Here is a 17,810-nt window from a genome sequence, read left to right as displayed (position 1 = left end):
AGATCTTCCACCTAACACATTAATTAATAATTGATGGGAGAAATAATTTTTTTTTAAGTAACTTTGAATATTTTTTTTTTAAAAATTAGTGATTGGATCAAGTTCATTTAATACCTTATACTATACTATAATTGTTGGAGGCGTGATTTGCTCGGATACCAATTGTTGGGATCGGTACTTGTTTTGATACCGACTATATAGGCCCAAATCTAAAATAGAACAAATAATACAGAGAAGAGATATTGAAGGAGGAATAAAATAAAATAATACTTTATTAATAAAAACCAATTAATTACATCCTATGCAGTTATGTCTACTGTGACTTATTCATCTAATTAACCATACGTAATTATATATAGCCATCAAATCATAACAGATGATAAATCCAATTTTACTATGGATAACAACAAATCTTAATCATAATCAAATAAAAGACTTAAACTTATCTATAACTATATTTTAATTAAGTTTGGATTATTATTTCCAACATCTTTCCTTAATCCAAACTTCATCTTCGAATCACGAACTCCGTGAAACGCGCATTTTGATTTTGCAATCTCTGTCGCTGTTGTTATCGTCGTGTTCAAGTTGTGCAGCATGACGCCTGTCCTATGATGTTGCCATGCACGAAATTTTTGCTAGCTGTAATACTGATTATTCACATCATCCTTAAAGATTTGCGAGTTCCTGCAAATATATGAATTTGATATTTTTGGTTCTCTGGTTTCAATGTTTGCGTCTTGCATCGTACCAAAAATCTGTACTTTTAATTTTATATTTGCGTTGCTATTTTTTTTTCTTCATTCACGTTATAAAAAGAATCAACTTCTTTGATTTGATGTGTAATTATTTTATCGACAGAAATTTTTTCAATTATATTATCATTGTGAATTTTCTCGTCAGCCTACGTTGTACCGTTTTGATCATCAACATACTTTTTACGGATTTGATCTTTTTTATGATTTGGATCAAACTTTTCTTTCAAAATTTCTTTGCAAATTGGGTTCCTATAACTTCACCATTGAGTTGAATTTTTTCTTCTTCTTAAATTTCATTCTCTTCCTGCAATGCCGTCTTTATCGTTGGAATTTTTTCAACCAACGATAGATTAACAGTTTGAAAAATATATAATAGAACTTCTCGATCTCTTTTTTAAAATTCTTTTTTACCAAAATCTTTTTCATAATTTCTATTCTCCACTACGTTTCATAAATCTTGGGATTCTAAAAAATATCGAATGATGATTTTCTATCGTTTAAAGTTTGTTCCATCGAACTTTGGTAGATTCGGTTGAATAAACCAATTATCTAAATCTATAACGAAACTTGAAAATCTGAAAAATAAGTTTAGATTTGTACCTTTCTGTTTGGATAACATTCTTAGTTCATTGATATCTCACAGAATTTTCTGTATTTCGGATAGCTTGTCTAGCCCTTCTGGCTATCTGGTCAAGTCTTCTTAGATCTCTTCAGGGGCTTTCCTCGCTCTCTTTTCGTCAAACGTCACAATCATCTGCTGTCGTTTGGGCAAAGGCCAACTTTTTCAAAGCGATTCCTTCACTTTGGTTTTTCCTGAACGTCACCTTCTTCGATCAACTATGAGTCACTTATCTTTGACGTAGCTATCCGGTACATTGAACCTATATTCTTTTCGAATATGCTGTCATCTGGTTTGTAAGTCGCATGGTACCTTTTGGCTCTGATACCACTTATTGGAGGCATGATTTACTCTGATACCAATTGTTGGGATCGATACTTGTCCAGATACCGATTATATAATCCAAAATCTGAAATAGAACAAATAATATAGAGAAGAAATATTGAAGGAGGAAGAAGATAACTAAACTAATGCTTTATTAATAAAAAGTAATTAATTACATCCTATGCAGCCATGTCTACTGTGACTTATTCATCTAATTAACCTATGCGTAACTATATATAGCCATCATCGACCGTCCCTAGAGCAAGTGGCAAAGGGCTTGGTGGTTAGTACCCGAAACCCAAGTTCGAATCCTAGTTGATTCACATTTCCAGCTAAGTTATTTCTAAATGAAATAAACGAGGGTAGCGTGCTACCTATCTCTTAAAAAAAAAAAAAACTATATATAGCCATCAAATCATAACAGATGATAAATCCAATTTTACTTTGGATAACTACAACTCTTAATTATAATCAAATAAAGACTTAAACTTATCTATAACTATATTTTTATTAAGTTTGGATTATTATTTCCAACAATAATATATATTAATATAACACGTAGAATCTTTTTTAGACCCCAACATAAAACATGAGCAAAATGGGAGGAGAAAAGTAATTATTGGAATATAAGGTAATTAATCAACTACAAAATGAGGAAAGATACAAAACAAAGTTGGAACAGGATCAAAATGTATTCGGCAGAGTAATTACTAATTAATTAGTAACATGTATGCCCACCATATTATGATAGAAGGTCATAAATCTAAATCGGATGTAAGGTATTTAATCCATCTTTTCTAATATTTTTTTAGAAAAATATTTTGAATGCCTAATATATATATATATATATATATAATTAGGCTGGAATACTATTAATAGTAAAACGTTATTTTTGCTATCAAGTTTTAACGGTTGGATGAAAAATTGTAGGATCGAGATGATATTAGTCGATTAGAGTTGAACGGTCTCCTTAGGGTTGAGTGGTCCCCACTGGGTTATAGTATTTAATCTAATAGTTGGAAATAATGAAAAGAGTTAATCCAAAGGCTAAAAAACTGGTAGCAACAATAGAATTTTGCTAGCCCAGTCCAACTCTCTCTCTCTCTCTCTCTCTCTCTCTCTCTCTCTCTCTCTCTCTATATATATATATATATATATATATTTTGTTGATATTGTTGATGTGTCTATAGATAAATAAGGTAAACATCAATTGTATACATAAATAAAGATATTATTTGTTCCCAAAGCGTAGGTACAAAAGTAAAGTAATTATAGCAATTTGAGGCTAATTTATCAATTAGCATCATTATTTAATTAATAATTTTATTTGAGGAAGAGGATTAATAAAATTGGTTGATTTAGCAACTGAAATTAAAAGTTTAGGAGGGCACTGTTCTACTAACGAAGCAAAAATTAAAGGCCCTATCCTCCATGACGGCTACTTGGTGTGTTGTCTGGATGGAAAGGAACAATCTTATTTTTTCGCTCGAAGACCCCCAACGCCACACATGCTCTCGAGCGCATTGTTCTACTAACGAAGTCCTGGGCTGAAACTCTGTAATCACCCTACATGCAACATCTTTTTTATCCTTTTTACCTTCATTTGTTTTTTGTCTTTTCCGATTTCTGTTTTTTCCTGTTCGGCTTGCCTCGGAACTCTTAACTGTTTCTATACTGTACGTTTAGTACATCTCTCAATGAATGAAGCAGGTAACTTGTCTATCTCTTTCTCAAAACAAAAAAAAGTTCAGGAAAGTATTTTAATAATACTGGTTGAAAAGAAGTTCATAGAATGAGAAATATTTTGATGTACCAACATATTAAAAAGATGTACGCACTGCTCGTTAGTAATTATGCACATACAAATTACATTTTATTTTAGGAAGTAAGCTTAATTTTATATTATTATAAGATTCATCTTACCTAACAAATTAGGTTAGCATCTTTTAATTTTTGTACATAATAATAATAATTTGATCAAGTTGATCTACCATGTCTGTTACTTTTTGACTTATGTAACATATTGCTTTCTAAGATGCAATAAATAGTCAAAAAAATAAAATTTATTATTCTATTTATGTATTATTAAATTGAGAAGGTTCCTGCAACATCTTCAGCCCACAATACAAACACAACACAACTCAAACTTATATAGTCTGACAGCAGAGAGCTCCAAACGTATCTCTGTTCTGCACTGTACGACAGTCACACAAATATTACCACATTAATCGTATGGCTGTCGAGGGGAATGAGAGCCAGCGGCCTCACGTGGTCCTGCTCCCGTCGCCGGGAATGGGCCACGTGATCCCACTTGCGGACTTCGCCGTCCGGCTTGCCGCCTACCACGGCTTCTCCGCCACCCTCCTCACCTTCTCCAACTTCGACTCCCCCGCGCAGGCCGCCTTGCTTTCCTCCCTCCCCTCCGACTCCGTCTCCTCCGTCTCCCTCCCCTACATCTCCCTCTCCGACCTCCCCCCCGACTCCCCGATCGGAGTCCATCTCTGCGTCCTCCTCGCCCGATGCCTCCCCCTCCTTCGCGACGCCTTCCTCTCCTTCCAAAACCCCGCCGCCGCCTTCGTCTGTGACCTTTTCGGATCCGAGACGCTGTCGCTGGTGAGGGAGCTCGGCGTGCCGGGCTACATATTTTTCACTTCCAACCTTACGAGGCTCACCCTCGGGCTGCACCTGCCCCGGCTCGACGAGACCATCGACGTCGACTTCGAAGACCTCCCCGACCCCGTCCGCCTGCCCGGCTGCGTCACCTTACGCGGGACGGACTTTCCCGACCCCTTCCGCAAGAAGTCACACCCCATGTACGCTCCGTTCATCCGGATCATGAGCAAGTAAGAAACACCGTTCTCTAGTAACGTAAGTTTCTAGAATAATTCATAATTTTAAATAAAATAATGGATTCTGAGTTCGAATACAATTGAATTATCGAAGTAATGAGTGGTTTTGCAGGTACAGCGACGCAGCCGGAATTCTGGTGAACAGCTTTGAGGAGATGGAGCCAGAGGTGCTGAAAGCCATCAGAGAGGAGGAGCAAGTGGAAGCAGGGAGGCCGCCGGTCCACCTGGTGGGTCCGATGGTCCGGTCCGGTTCGGACGAGACGGACGAGTCGGGCTGCCTGGAGTGGCTGGACCGGCAGCCAGCCGACTCGGTTTTATTCGTGTCTTTCGGAAGTGGCGGCTCCCTCTCGACGGAGCAGATGCAGGAGATGGCACTTGGGCTGGAGGCCAGCGGGCAGCGCTTCCTTTGGGTTGTCAGGTGTCCCAATGACAAAGAAAAGAACACCGCTTTCATCACAACAGGTACTAAACTATTGCTATAAAATTTGATGATGTGCTGGCATTATAATATATACAGTTTTGATTTATTAGTATAGAGTTTTTACAATTTGTCGTACTCCAATTTAATTAGCATGTAAGTTATTTCTGTGGTGGACCAAAGTTGGTTGCAGAACTCAATTGTTAGTTAGACTTGATATATCGATTTTTGCTGTTTAAAATTAAAAAATTTTATTGTCATAATAATTTTTTAACTATTAGAAATGAATATTAAAAAATTTAATAATAAAGACTACATGTGATCGAGTAGGTCAAGACTAGTGTAATGAATTTATTTATAAATGATGTTAGGAAACAAGGACGATCCGTCGAAGTACCTTCCCGAGGGCTTCTTGGAACGGACAAAGGACGTGGGCTTTGTGGTGCTGTCGTGGGCGCCGCAGGTCAGTGTGCTGGCCCACGCCGCGACCGGCGGCTTCTTCTCGCACTGCGGGTGGAACTCGACGCTGGAGAGCACTGTGCATGGCGTGCCGATGATCGCGCACCCGCTCTACGCTGAGCAGCGCTTGAATGCCGTGCTGCTCGCCGAGGCGGTCGGAATCACCATCAGGCCGCGGGCCAGAGAGCCCTACGGCATCGTCGGCAGGGAGGAGATCGCGGCGGCGGCGAAGGAATTGATGCAGGGGGAGAAGGGCAAGGCGCTGCGCCGTCGCGCCAAGGAGCTGCAGGAGGCGGCGTCGCGGGCACTCGCGCCGCCGGGCGGGTCCTCGTACAAGGTGCTGCAGGGAGTTGCCAATAAGTGGAAGGAGGGAGCAAGCCAGCACGTAGCGAGTGATTGAAACACGTCTTATAACATATTACTAATAAACCAGCATTAATAATCTACGGTGTTGTGTCTTTCTATTGTTCTCTATCGTGAGATTTCTATTGTGACTCTCGACTTTGTAAAATATTTTGTAACCAAGCGTTTCTTGGGTCCTTCAATAAAAATCTTGTACTAAAATTTGATGCGAATTGCATATTATTTTAAAATTATATTTACTACAAATTTTATCAAAATTATTAAACTTTTTGATGAGTGGGACTTAATCAAAACAAATAATATAGTTTAAGAATTTAACTGAGAAAATCTTAAGTCTAAAATCAAAATAAGAACAAATGTTTGGGCCAAATGGTGTAATTAATTTTTCTTTTTGTTAATTATATGCATAAAAGAGTACATCTATAATACTATTGATAGTAAATAAAAGTATTTAATGTTAACTTTGTAGTCATTCAATTTATAATAGCACATATCACGCCAAATAATTAACTCTATGCATTAAAAAACTATGATATAGGTAGCAAATACTTTTCTTTTGCTATTAATAATATTTTAATTTTACTTTAAGTATAAGAATCTAAAAGATGTTAAATTTAAATTACTAAATCAAATACTAGCCCATTTTTTATTCTAATATTACTTACCGTTCCTACTGCAAGTTGTAAAGGATTTGGTGGTTAATTAATACCCGAAGTCTAAATTTCGAATCATATTTTCAGCTAAATTTATTTCTAAAAAAATAAAGCCAAATATTACATATTACCATAAAGTAGTTTGATTTTTTCCACCCTGTTGGTAACATTATGAACGTCATGGATTGGGACGGATGAACCACTTGTTTCCTCTGAAAGAAAATTACCACTTGTATACTTTTTATATGAATATATATTTGACATCTAAATATCTAAAAATTAATAATTTTATTAAATTTTAATAAATTAAAAAATTGGATGAGGATAATGATTTAATTAGGACCTATAAAGTATTACCTAATTAAAATAATAAAAGAACACAAATTAGCGTACTACAAAAAATAAAAGATTCACAACAACTGTCTATTTATAAAAAATAAATCAATCAGATATATAACTATTTTTTTACATTGTATTTATGAAATTTTATTATTAAAGTAAAAATTCAGTAATTTTGTATTTAGATATTTTATATATTATAGATTGCAGTTATTAGATTAGATTTTAGTTTATCATATAAATTATTAAAAAATTATTCTTTTTGTTCATGGAAGAATTTTTAGACGTGATGCAGACAAAAAATAGAAAGGAAAAAGTAATGGGAGAGAGAGGGGAGTGGAGAAACTGGGTGGGCCCCGCCAATGCTCCAAGAAAGGAGAACTCGAAACTAAACTTTATTATCTATAGTATATATGAATCTTTAGTTTTGGGACAGGTGGCGGCGAGCGGAGGCTCGGGCGGCGGCGAGCACGAGCATGGGGCGCGGGTAGGCAAGCGCGTGTGGCGGGGCGCCGCGTGGCGCGGGCACGCGGGGCGCGGGCAGGCGGGCGCGCGGGGCGGGGCGCAGCGTGCTACCGGCGAGCAGGCGCGCGGGGCGGGGCGCCGCGTGGCGCGGGAAGAGGAGAGGGAGAGGCGGGCACGCGTGGTGGGGCGCGGGCAGGCTGGCGCANTAAAAAAATTATTAAAAATATATAAAAAAGAAGAAAGAAAATTTAAAAATGAAACATTAAAAAAGTTAAAAAAAAATAAAAATTAAAGGATAAGATAGATAAAAGAAGAATAGAGGCAAAAATATAAGAACAATAAATTATTTTTTCTAAAAATTATATATAATTATAATAATAATTATAATATATATAATTATAAATATAATTATATATAATTTCTTATTAGTATGATTTTTGCCTTTATTTTTTTTAATCTTTCTTATAATTTATTTTTATATTTTTATTAGAGCAATAGTTGTTTATTTTTTAGTTATTTTTTTATTTAATTTTTTGACTCTTTTTTTTTACTATTATTAATTTTATTTATATATTTATTTCTACGAAATCATTCCGCCGCAAGCGCGGGTCCTTCACTAGTTTATATTAAGTTAAAGTCAAATTGAAGAATATGTAAGAATTACTTATACACAGAATGTATAATTTTTTTTACACAATATTTATGAAGTTTTATTATAGAGGTATAAATCTATTAATCTTCGTATCTAGATTTTTAATATATTATAGATTATACTTATTAGATTGAAATTTTAATTTTATTATATTAACTATTAAAAATAGACTTCTCTCTCTCTCTCTCCCTACGCCCCTTTTTTTATTTTTTTTTCGCTCAACACCTAACAAAATTAAAATTTCATACGGTGTAAAAAAAGTTGTACACTGAGTGTATAAGACATGCTCATATATAATTTATAATTTGAATTCTTTGTTATTTTTGTCTACACCAAGTGTAAAAGTTTAGCGCATGGGCCAATCCTATTTTTACACTTGGTGTAGGAAAAAAAAAAAAAAGGTGTTGAGAGAAAAAATAAAATAAAATAAGGGGTGTAGGGAGAGAGAGAGAGAGAAAAAAAAAAAAAAGTGGGCCCCACCTCTTTGCTTGAGGAAACTATTAAAAAATAAGGTTGGTTCATGCGGTAAAATTTTACACTTCGTGTAGGCAAAAATAAAAAAGAATTCAAATTATATATTGTATATAAGCATATTTTATACACTTTATGTACAATTTCTTTTATACCGTATGAAATTTTAATTTTTTATATCGACTATTAAAAAATAGAGTATTTTTGCTAGAAATATGAGGGTCCTCCTTTGTTTTCTTGTACGAACTACTGAATACACACAATTTTCATGCATGTATAATCTACTTTTATTATGACAAAGTATTCGATCAGATTATATTTCCTAATTATTTCATTTATTGCGTGTGTTTTAATCCGATACATGCATTTTTATACATATAAATAAATTTTAACCCAAAATATATAGGTTCTCTTTGATACTGTCAAAGACGTATATATGAGCATATCTTGTACATTCAGTGTACAACTTTTTTACACCGCATGAAATTTTAATTTTGTTATACCGAGTATTAAAAAATAGGATTGTAGGGGTGTAGGGTGTAGGGTGTATGGATATAGATAGATAGAAAGCTAAACTTTATTTTATACAATAGATGTGCATGTTTTATATACTTGGTGTACAATTTTTTTAACAGTCGGCGAAGGCAAAAAAAAAAAAAAAAAAAAAANNAAAAAAAAAAAAAAAAAAAGGTAGTGTGCGTGGGAGAGAGTGAGAGAGAGAGAAAAAAAGTGGAGTTAGCCCCACCTCTTTATTTGAGGTGGCTGCCGTATAATATTGACTATTAAGAAAAGGTGTGAAAAAAAAAAGAAAAAAAGAAAAAAAAAGGGTGTAGGGTGTGAGAGAGAGAGTAAGAGAGAGAGAAAAAAAAAAAGTGGGCCCCACCTCTTTCCTTGAGGAGATTATTAAAAAATAGAGTTGGCTCGTGCGCTAAAATTTTACACTTGTTGTATATGAACATGTCTTATACACTCAGTGTATAATTTTTTTTATACCGTATGAAATTTTACTTTTGTTATATCGACTATTAAAAAAGATGGTTGGTTCATACGATAAAATTTACACATGATGTAGGCAAAAATAAAAAATACGCGCTTTAATGATATTTTTTTTTTGGATTCTCCTTTCATGTATGATAGGCAAAGCTGTAAATATGAATCAACTAGGATTCGAACTTGGAAGCTCGGATACCAGCTACTAAACTCTTTACCACTTGTGCTAGAAATGGTCGATCCCTTTAATGTATTGGTATTGATAAGATAAGATAAGATAGGAAAAGGCCAAAATTGAAGAGTACAAGAATCTTCTGAATGGACAAAACAAGGGAAAAAATATCACCAGTGGCTTTGCATCATTAAATACAGTATTATGATTTTATTTTGTGAGTTTAAATTGTAATCTAACTTTGTCAGAAATTAATTGTCCCTACATACAAACTCGTATACGCTAAGTATAGTTCAATTGAGTTAAAATCAAATTTGATTCCTTATAGGATAAGTAGATGGGCTCCTCTTTTTTTTTTTTGGAAAGAACAAGAAAAGAAAGTCCGAGTTCGGAGCTTAGCGGGTGGGCTTGAGCGAGTTTGTTGGAGGCTCAGCCCAGCCCAAAGCCCAGCTCGAAAAATAAACTAGCCGGGTTCGGGTGTCGCTCTTGAAAGTCCGGCCCGACTGAAACTATCCCTTAATCCTTTTTTTTTGTGTGTCTCTGAGTGGCACAAACAACCCTTTCAACAACTTAGAGTGTACCGACCTCCATAGTGCAAGTGGCAAAAGATTTAGTAGTAGATACTCGAGGTTCTAAGTTGGAAATCTAATTATTTCACATTTTCAGCTATGCTTATTTTTTATTTTAAGAGAAATAAACGAAACGGATAGCATGCAATCTTTCTCTCTCTCAAAAAGAAAAAAACAACTTAGAGCGTATTTGTTTTGATCGAATTCGAGGTCGAAGTGGCATAGTTCTCGTAATAGGAATTCGCCGATGTTTGGACGAAACGGTAGAGCTCGACTTCCATGGGGCCTACACCGCCTGCGCGTGTGAATTCGTCTCACAAAACCACAAATTGGCCCACGGACGAAATGGCGGAGCTTGACTTCCATGGGGCCTACACCCTTCCATGGGCCCTATACCGCCTGCACGTGCAAATTCATCTCACAAAAACACAAGTTCGCACACCGTGCGAACTCAAAGCCGAGCTCTGCCATACGGACGGAACTCGTGACTTTACTGAAGTGTAGATCGATTTTACCAAACACGCCGTTATACAATAAACCCATACAAGCGTATACTGAGTCCCAAATTTAAAGTTTATATAGAGGACTGCAACTTCCCTGCCTCTTGGTCGGCTTTTGGATAACTAGGTTTATCTATTACTTAGGTTTATCTATTTATTTTCTCGTGCTGCGTAAAAGTACACGAAGTACCATATCTATATTTTTGTGAATAATCATTTCTATCAATTATAATTTTCCGTCGAATTAATTTTTTTCATAGTATACATCGTACTGCCTGTTAATTTCGCGTGTCATTTATATTAATAGTTTGTTTAGTATGCATCGTACTACATGTTAATTTCGCGTGTCATTTATATTAATTTCGCATGAATGTTAGTAAACCCAATGAATAGTTTGTTTTTCAGATCAACTTAATACACATAATTATTTTTATAAAATAAATAAGTTTGGAAACTCTTTTTGAAAATGTCGAGCCACTTAGACTAGGAAAATGTGTGGTTAGTTTTTCTTTTCTTTTTGGATGGTGATTCTAATATTATATAAGTAATTTCCCAAGAATATAAAAAGCTTTTTTGTTTTGACTATTTTTGCATCATATGTGACCATTGTTTCTTCAATAAGATTCTCTTAACATAATGGCATGCTAATTTAAGCCAAATTGATAATAGTCAACATCAAAAGAGGAGAAGAGGTAACATTCCAAAAAAAAAAGAGCTAACAAATCGTATGGGATTAAGTACGAACCAAGTAGCAAAGTCCAGCACCTGAATTTATCTGGCTAAATATTGATATACTATTAAAATAAAAGTGATATAATATTATAATTTTTAGCGCATTAACAATTACAAAATTACTATATTAATTTTATATTAATGATACGTCGGTATTTAATCAACTAAATTAATGTAGATTGTAATTTACACCAATTATTTAATAGGTGATACTCAATGACCTCTAAATTTAAAAATTAGTTGTTTTATGCTGTTTCTAGAAGTTCATCATATTGATTCGGTCAACTGAATAGATGTCGTGTCCCACCAAAATCGCCTGTTTGACCACTTGCTCGGATTGCTGAGGATTGCATCATTTGTCTCTTCTACATTTTTTTAAAAATAATAAACAGATCCTCAATAAATATTAAGTTTTTTTTTTTATAATTTTGCACTTGTACTCTTTTTCCTCAAGGGTTGTAGTTGTTAATTCATAGAAAATATATTTCATGTAGTGCAGTTCAGCACCAACTGGTGACCGACCAGCTATGGACAACCACTTCTATCTGTGGTGTGTAAATAATATTATTAACATATAATAAAATATTAATTTTACTTTGACATCTATATATCTATTAAATTTAGTCCTCATTTACCAGCTGAATTTAATCTAATTTAGTTGACTTAACTTATTTGCATCAAAATAACTTTTATAATATGATTCCTTTTTTATAAAGAGCTAATATTCTTCACATTTAGGAGTTGTTTGATTGCACTTGTTGCATTTGTATTGCAATTGTAACTGTCTGTCAATATGAATTTGATGTCTAGTTTGGTATATTAATTTATATTTGAGTGCTGTAGTTGGAACTGCATAAAGAGACTCAATTATAGCATTAAAACCATACTCAAATTGGCCGTACGCAGTTATAACTGTACCGGTTGAAGACAGTAGTTTTAAATAAAAGATAAGCTTACCTCCCTAATAATTTTTTTAACAGAATTTTTTTCTCGCGTACTTATGAAGATAATCTCACTGCTCTATATATAAAAGACTAATCTTATGTTACCGTGGTTTGTAAAATATATTAAGTTATTATATTGTAGTTGATAAATTTTATCAATTTAGTATCTACTTCACGACATATTTTAACGGTGAAATAAACGTAAAACTATATGACAGTAAATGAGACATTTCAAATCATAGAATACCAAATTAAAAATATGCTAAACCATAAGAAACGCAAATTAAAAAAAACTGCACAAGTAAAAAAAAACTGCGTCGCCGTATGCGGGACGGACTTCCTTGACCCATTCCATCAGAAGTCCGATCCGTCTACACTCTACTCATGCCGTCACTGCACAAGTAAAAGAAAAAGTCTCTGTTCTCTAATATCTTAAATTTTAAGCTCTATTAATTTGACAGATGTACTAATAAATTATTCTTATGAATATATTTATTTAGAAACTTAAGTTTTTAAAAGACCGCCGCCTTCTTTGAAGATTGCAACAAATTTTATGAAAATTATTAAATTTTTTTGATTGTGGGACTTAATTAAAATAAATAATATATATTAAATTTTTAATTGAAGAAATATAAAAGTTTGAGAGCAAAATGAAAAATAAATTTGGGTTAATTTGTGTAATTAGTTTTTTAAAAAAATTTCAACTCTAGACGTACATAATGAGTTCCCGATCTTTATTTTTTGGAGTTCAAAAAATATTGTTAAATTTTAATATTGAAAAAAAGAATTAACAAAACCGGTGAAAAATTTTGACCCTTGAATGATGGGATTGTAAAATTACCGTCTCATTTAATTGGAGTGTAGCGTTAGAATTGCTCTTATTACAACATACATATTCTTTTAACCTTTCTTAATATTTTTTTTCTAATTATTCAAAATAAAATATCAAACTAGAATATTTATTTATTTTTGTACGTGCATGCACAAAAATTTAGAAATTTATCAAAGATAAATACAGCTGAATACAGAAACAAAACTTTTACTGTAATTCTCCATTACGTTTATTAATTATTTTCCTCAAACAAATCAAAGTTTTATCTAAACTTTTATGCACGCCGTATTTTAGTTTCCTTTTATCAAAATAAATATATATTTTTTTTTCCTTTTTGTGTACTATAAACAAGACTACAAAAACCAATTTATAGCAGTAATAAAAATTTGCAAATAATTATAGATTCTAGTCAGATGCTTATGTAATAATTTCTAATTATCAGCAATATAGCAGATCTTCCACCTAACACATTAATAATTGATGGGAGAAATACATTTTTTTCTTTTAAAGTAACTTTGAATAAGTTTTTTTTAAAAAAAAGTAGTGATTGGATCAAGTTCATCTAATACCGTACTATACTATATATAATATATAATATATATTAATATAACTCCTAGAATCTTTTTTAGACCCCAATATAAAACATGAGCAAAATGGGAGGAGAAAAGTAATTGTTGGAATATAAGGTAATTAACCAACCACAAAAAGAGGAAATAAGCTTAATATATATATTATAAGATGCATCTTACCTAAATAATTAGGTTAGCATCTATTAATTATTATACATTATACATAATAATAATAAGTTGATCAAGTTGATCTACTGTGTTTGTTACTTGTTGACTTATGTAACATATTGCTTTCTAAAATGCTATAGATAGTCAAAAAAAAAAAAAAAAAATTATTATTCTATTTATGTATTATTAAATTGGAAAGAAATGACGTCACCAAACACGTCCGCAACACATGGAGCCAAAGACGACTGAGCCGAGAACATCGCCCACACTGTTTTGCCCTTCCTTAACTATGCGGAGCTTCCGGCAAAATCAACACAACTCAACCTTATATAATCTGACAGCAGAGAGCTCCAAACATATCTCTGTTCTGCACCGTACGGCAGTCTACTCAAATATTACCATATTAATCATATGGCTGTCGAAGGAAATGAGAGCCAGCGGCGGCCTCACGTGGTCCTGCTCTCATCGCCGGGGATGGGCCACGTGATCCCGCTGGCGGACTTCGCCGTCCGCCTCGCCGCCGCCCACGGCTTCTCCGTCACCCTCCTCACCTTCTCCAACTTCGACTCCCCTGCGCACGCCGCCTTGCTTGCCTCCCTCCCCTCCGACTCCGTCACCTCCGTCTCCCTCCCCTCCATCTCCCTCTCCGACCTCCCCCCCGACTCCCCGGTCGACGTCCACCTCTGCGCCCTCCTCGACCGATGCCTCCCCGTCCTCCGGGACGCCTTCCTCTCCTTCCAAAACCCCGCCGCCGCCTTCGTCTGCGACCTTTTCGGATCCAATACGCTGCCGCTGGTGCGGGAGCTCGGCGTGCCGGGCTACATATTTTTCGCTCCCAGCCTTACGATGCTCACCCTCGGGCTGCACCTGCCCCGGCTCGACGAGACCATCGACGTCGACTTCGAAGACCTCCCCGACCCCGTCCGCCTGCCCGGCTGCGTCGCCTTACGCGGGACGGACTTACCTGACCCCTTCCTCAAGAAGTCACACCCCGCGTATGCTCCGTTCGTCCGGATCATGAGCAAGTAAGAAACACCATTCTCTAGTAACATAAGTTTCTAAAACAAGTGATAATTTTAAATAAAATAGTAGATTCTGGGTTCGAATATAATTGAATTATCGAAGTAATGAGTTGTTTTGCAGGTACAGCGATGCGGCGGGGATTCTGGTGAACAGCTTTGAGGAGATGGAGCCGGAGGTGCTGAAAGCCATCAGAGAGGAGGAGCAAGTGGAAGCAGGGAGGCCGCCGGTCCACCTGGTGGGTCCGATGGTCCGGTCCGGTTCGGACGAGACGGATGAGTCGGGGTGCCTGGAGTGGCTTGACCGGCAGCCGGCCGACTCGGTTTTATTCGTGTCTTTCGGAAGTGGCGGCTCCCTATCGACGGAGCAGATGCAGGAGATGGCACTCGGGCTGGAGGCCAGCGGCCAGCGCTTCCTTTGGGTTGTCAGGCGTCCCAGTGACAAAGAAAAGAACGCCGCTTTCTTCACAACAGGTACTAAACTATTCTTAGAAAATCTGATGATTTGCTGACATTATAATATATATAATCTTGAGTTATTAGTATAGAATTTTTACCTTTCTTGGCATACCAATTTAGTATGCAAGTTATTTCCTTCGTGGACCAAAGTTGGTTGGAGAACTCAGTTGTTAGTAGGGGTGTAAATGAGCCGAACACAGTGAGCTAGGGCTAAACGGGCCAAACACAAGCTGACTCACGAGCTGGCCAATAATGAACAATAAGTTAAAAAGAATTAGATTGAATATATATAAAAAATAAATTTATAAAATCTTATTTATTAGACTTTGACCTAATAATTAAAACTTTACATATAAATGAATATTTTTATAATTAAGCTTTCATTTATATTTTTATTTTGCTAAAAATTAAATAATAAAAATATATATTATATATAATTATTTATTTATATACAAAAATATAAATTAAATAAACTATATAAATATAAAATATATGTATTCGAGCTGTTTTCGAGCCGAACACGAGTCAGCTGACCCCAACTCATGTTTGGCTCGTTTATTAAACGAGCTGAAAATTTCAGCTCGTGCTCGGCTCGTTTACTAAACGAGTTATTCGATCTCAAGCTCATTTCGAGTCGAACATGAGCTGGCTCGTGAACAGCGAGCCGGANGTTTATTAAATGAGCCGAAAAATTCGGCTTATGTTCAGCTCGTTTACTAAACGAGCGAGTCAATCTCGAGCTGGCTTACGAACAGCAAGCTGGATTACCATCCGTAGTTGTTAGTTAGACTTGATTTATCATTTTTTACTGTTTAAAAATAAAAAAATTTATTGTCATAATATCTTAATTATTAAAAACGAATATTTAAAAAATTTAATAATAAAAACTACATGTGATCAAGTAGTTAAGACTGGTGTAACGAATTTATTTATAAATGATGTTAGGAAACAAGGACGATGCGTCGAACTACCTTCCTGAGGGCTTCTTGGAACGGACAAAGGACTTGGGCCGCATGGTGCCGTCGTGGGCGCCGCAGGTCAGTGTGCTGGCCCACCCCGCGACCGGCGGCTTCTTCTCGCACTGCGGCTGGAATTCGACGCTGGAGAGCACCGTGCACGGTGTGCCGATGATCGCGCACCCGCTCTACGCCGAGCAGCGCTTGAATGCCGTGCTGCTCGCCGAGGCGGTCGGAATCACCATCAGGCCGCGGGCCAGAGAGCCCTACGGCGTCGTCGGCAGGGAGGAGATCGCGGCGGCGGTGAAGGAATTGATGCAGGGGGAGAAGGGCAAGGCGCTGCGCCATCGCGCCAAGGAGCTGCAGGAGGCGGCGGCGAGGGCGCTCGCGCAGCGGGACGGGTCCTCATACAAGGCGCTGCAGGGACTTGCCAATAAGTGGAAGGAGAGAGCTAGCCGGCGCGTAGCAAATGCTTAAAATGATCTTATAAAATATTGTTGGTGGATCAATATTAATAATCTACGAGTTAGTAATTTAATGTTGTGTCTTATTATTACTATCTATCATAAGTTTTCTATTGTGACTCTCCACTTTGCAAGATATTTTGTAAATATTTTGTAAACAAACGATTTCTTGGGTCCTTCAATAAAAACTTATATTAAAATCTGACGAGAATTACCATATTATTTCTAAATCATATCTGCTACAAAATTTATCAAAATTATTAAACTTTTTGATGAGTGGGACTTAATCGGAAAAAAATAATATAGCTTAGGAATTTAATTTAGAAAATCTATAAGCCTGAGGTCAAAATAAAAAGTAAATGTTCGGACCAAATGATGCAATTAATTTCTTTTTTTAAAAATTCTATGCATAATGAGTTCATCTTTAATACTATTGATAGTAAATAAAAGTATTTAATATTAACTTTGTAGTCTTTAAATTTATACTAGCACATACCATGTCAAATAATAAACTCTATGCATTCAAAAACTATAATATAGATAGCAAATACTTCTCTAGCGTATTGGAGAGTGCCTTATCTATCCATTTTTTGAGGATTTCAATATCCTCGGGGAGTGGCAGCTGCTAGAGAAGCTAGCGTCCACAAAGCGACGTTTTGACGGCTCTAACACTGGTGGAGAGCGGCTGCTAGAGAAGCTAGCGTATTGGAGAGTGCCTTATCTTTTTCTTCCTAATCTCTCACTTTTGTATTTTCGCATTACCTGTCCTAGCTCTCTAGCTTTCTCCTATAGTTCTATTTTTCCTTGTTCATTTTCTACTTTTTTCTGCTTCATAGGAGGCCTTAGCTGCTTTCATCATGTACGCTTAGTTTATTTTACTTGATGAATGAAGCAGGTAGCTCGCTATCTCTTTCTCAAAAAAAAACACTGGTGGCGGCCAGTAGGTGAATTATCTGACACGAATGAAATAACGTTATTCTTAGAAATTTCACCAATTAATAGTGCATTGTATTAGAGTGTTAGCAAAAAAATGGACTGAGTTCTGTAGAGCTGGACAATATCTGTT

General features: G+C 35.8%; 2 protein-coding genes across 2 annotated transcripts; both read left to right on the top strand.

Annotated features, from left to right (window-relative positions):
* On the top strand, positions 3,807-5,996 carry LOC109722252 (hydroquinone glucosyltransferase-like). Its single transcript, XM_020250211.1, has 3 exons — positions 3,807-4,544; positions 4,663-5,012; positions 5,340-5,996. The coding sequence occupies exons 1-3, from the start codon at positions 3,934-3,936 to the stop codon at positions 5,825-5,827; spliced, it is 1,449 nt and encodes a 482-aa protein (XP_020105800.1). The 5' UTR covers positions 3,807-3,933; the 3' UTR covers positions 5,828-5,996.
* On the top strand, positions 14,025-16,946 carry LOC109722251 (hydroquinone glucosyltransferase-like). Its single transcript, XM_020250210.1, has 3 exons — positions 14,025-14,871; positions 14,990-15,339; positions 16,270-16,946. The coding sequence occupies exons 1-3, from the start codon at positions 14,258-14,260 to the stop codon at positions 16,755-16,757; spliced, it is 1,452 nt and encodes a 483-aa protein (XP_020105799.1). The 5' UTR covers positions 14,025-14,257; the 3' UTR covers positions 16,758-16,946.

Source organism: Ananas comosus, linkage group 16 (assembly GCF_001540865.1).
Source record: "Ananas comosus cultivar F153 linkage group 16, ASM154086v1, whole genome shotgun sequence".
NCBI classification, from domain to species: Eukaryota; Viridiplantae; Streptophyta; class Magnoliopsida; order Poales; family Bromeliaceae; genus Ananas; species Ananas comosus.
This window is presented reverse-complemented; position numbering and strand designations above follow the sequence as displayed.

Bases quoted from the DNA above. Each gene is read 5' to 3' on its own strand.
- LOC109722252 (XM_020250211.1), top strand. From the start codon at position 3,934: ATGGCTGTCGAGGGGAATGAGAGCCAGCGGCCTCACGTGGTCCTGCTC. The intron at 4,545-4,662 runs GTAAGAAACACC...GTGGTTTTGCAG, and splicing joins TTCATCCGGATCATGAGCAA to GTACAGCGACGCAGCCGGAA. The intron at 5,013-5,339 runs GTACTAAACTAT...AAATGATGTTAG, and splicing joins CACCGCTTTCATCACAACAG to GAAACAAGGACGATCCGTCG.
- LOC109722251 (XM_020250210.1), top strand. From the start codon at position 14,258: ATGGCTGTCGAAGGAAATGAGAGCCAGCGGCGGCCTCACGTGGTCCTG. The intron at 14,872-14,989 runs GTAAGAAACACC...GTTGTTTTGCAG, and splicing joins TTCGTCCGGATCATGAGCAA to GTACAGCGATGCGGCGGGGA. The intron at 15,340-16,269 runs GTACTAAACTAT...AAATGATGTTAG, and splicing joins CGCCGCTTTCTTCACAACAG to GAAACAAGGACGATGCGTCG.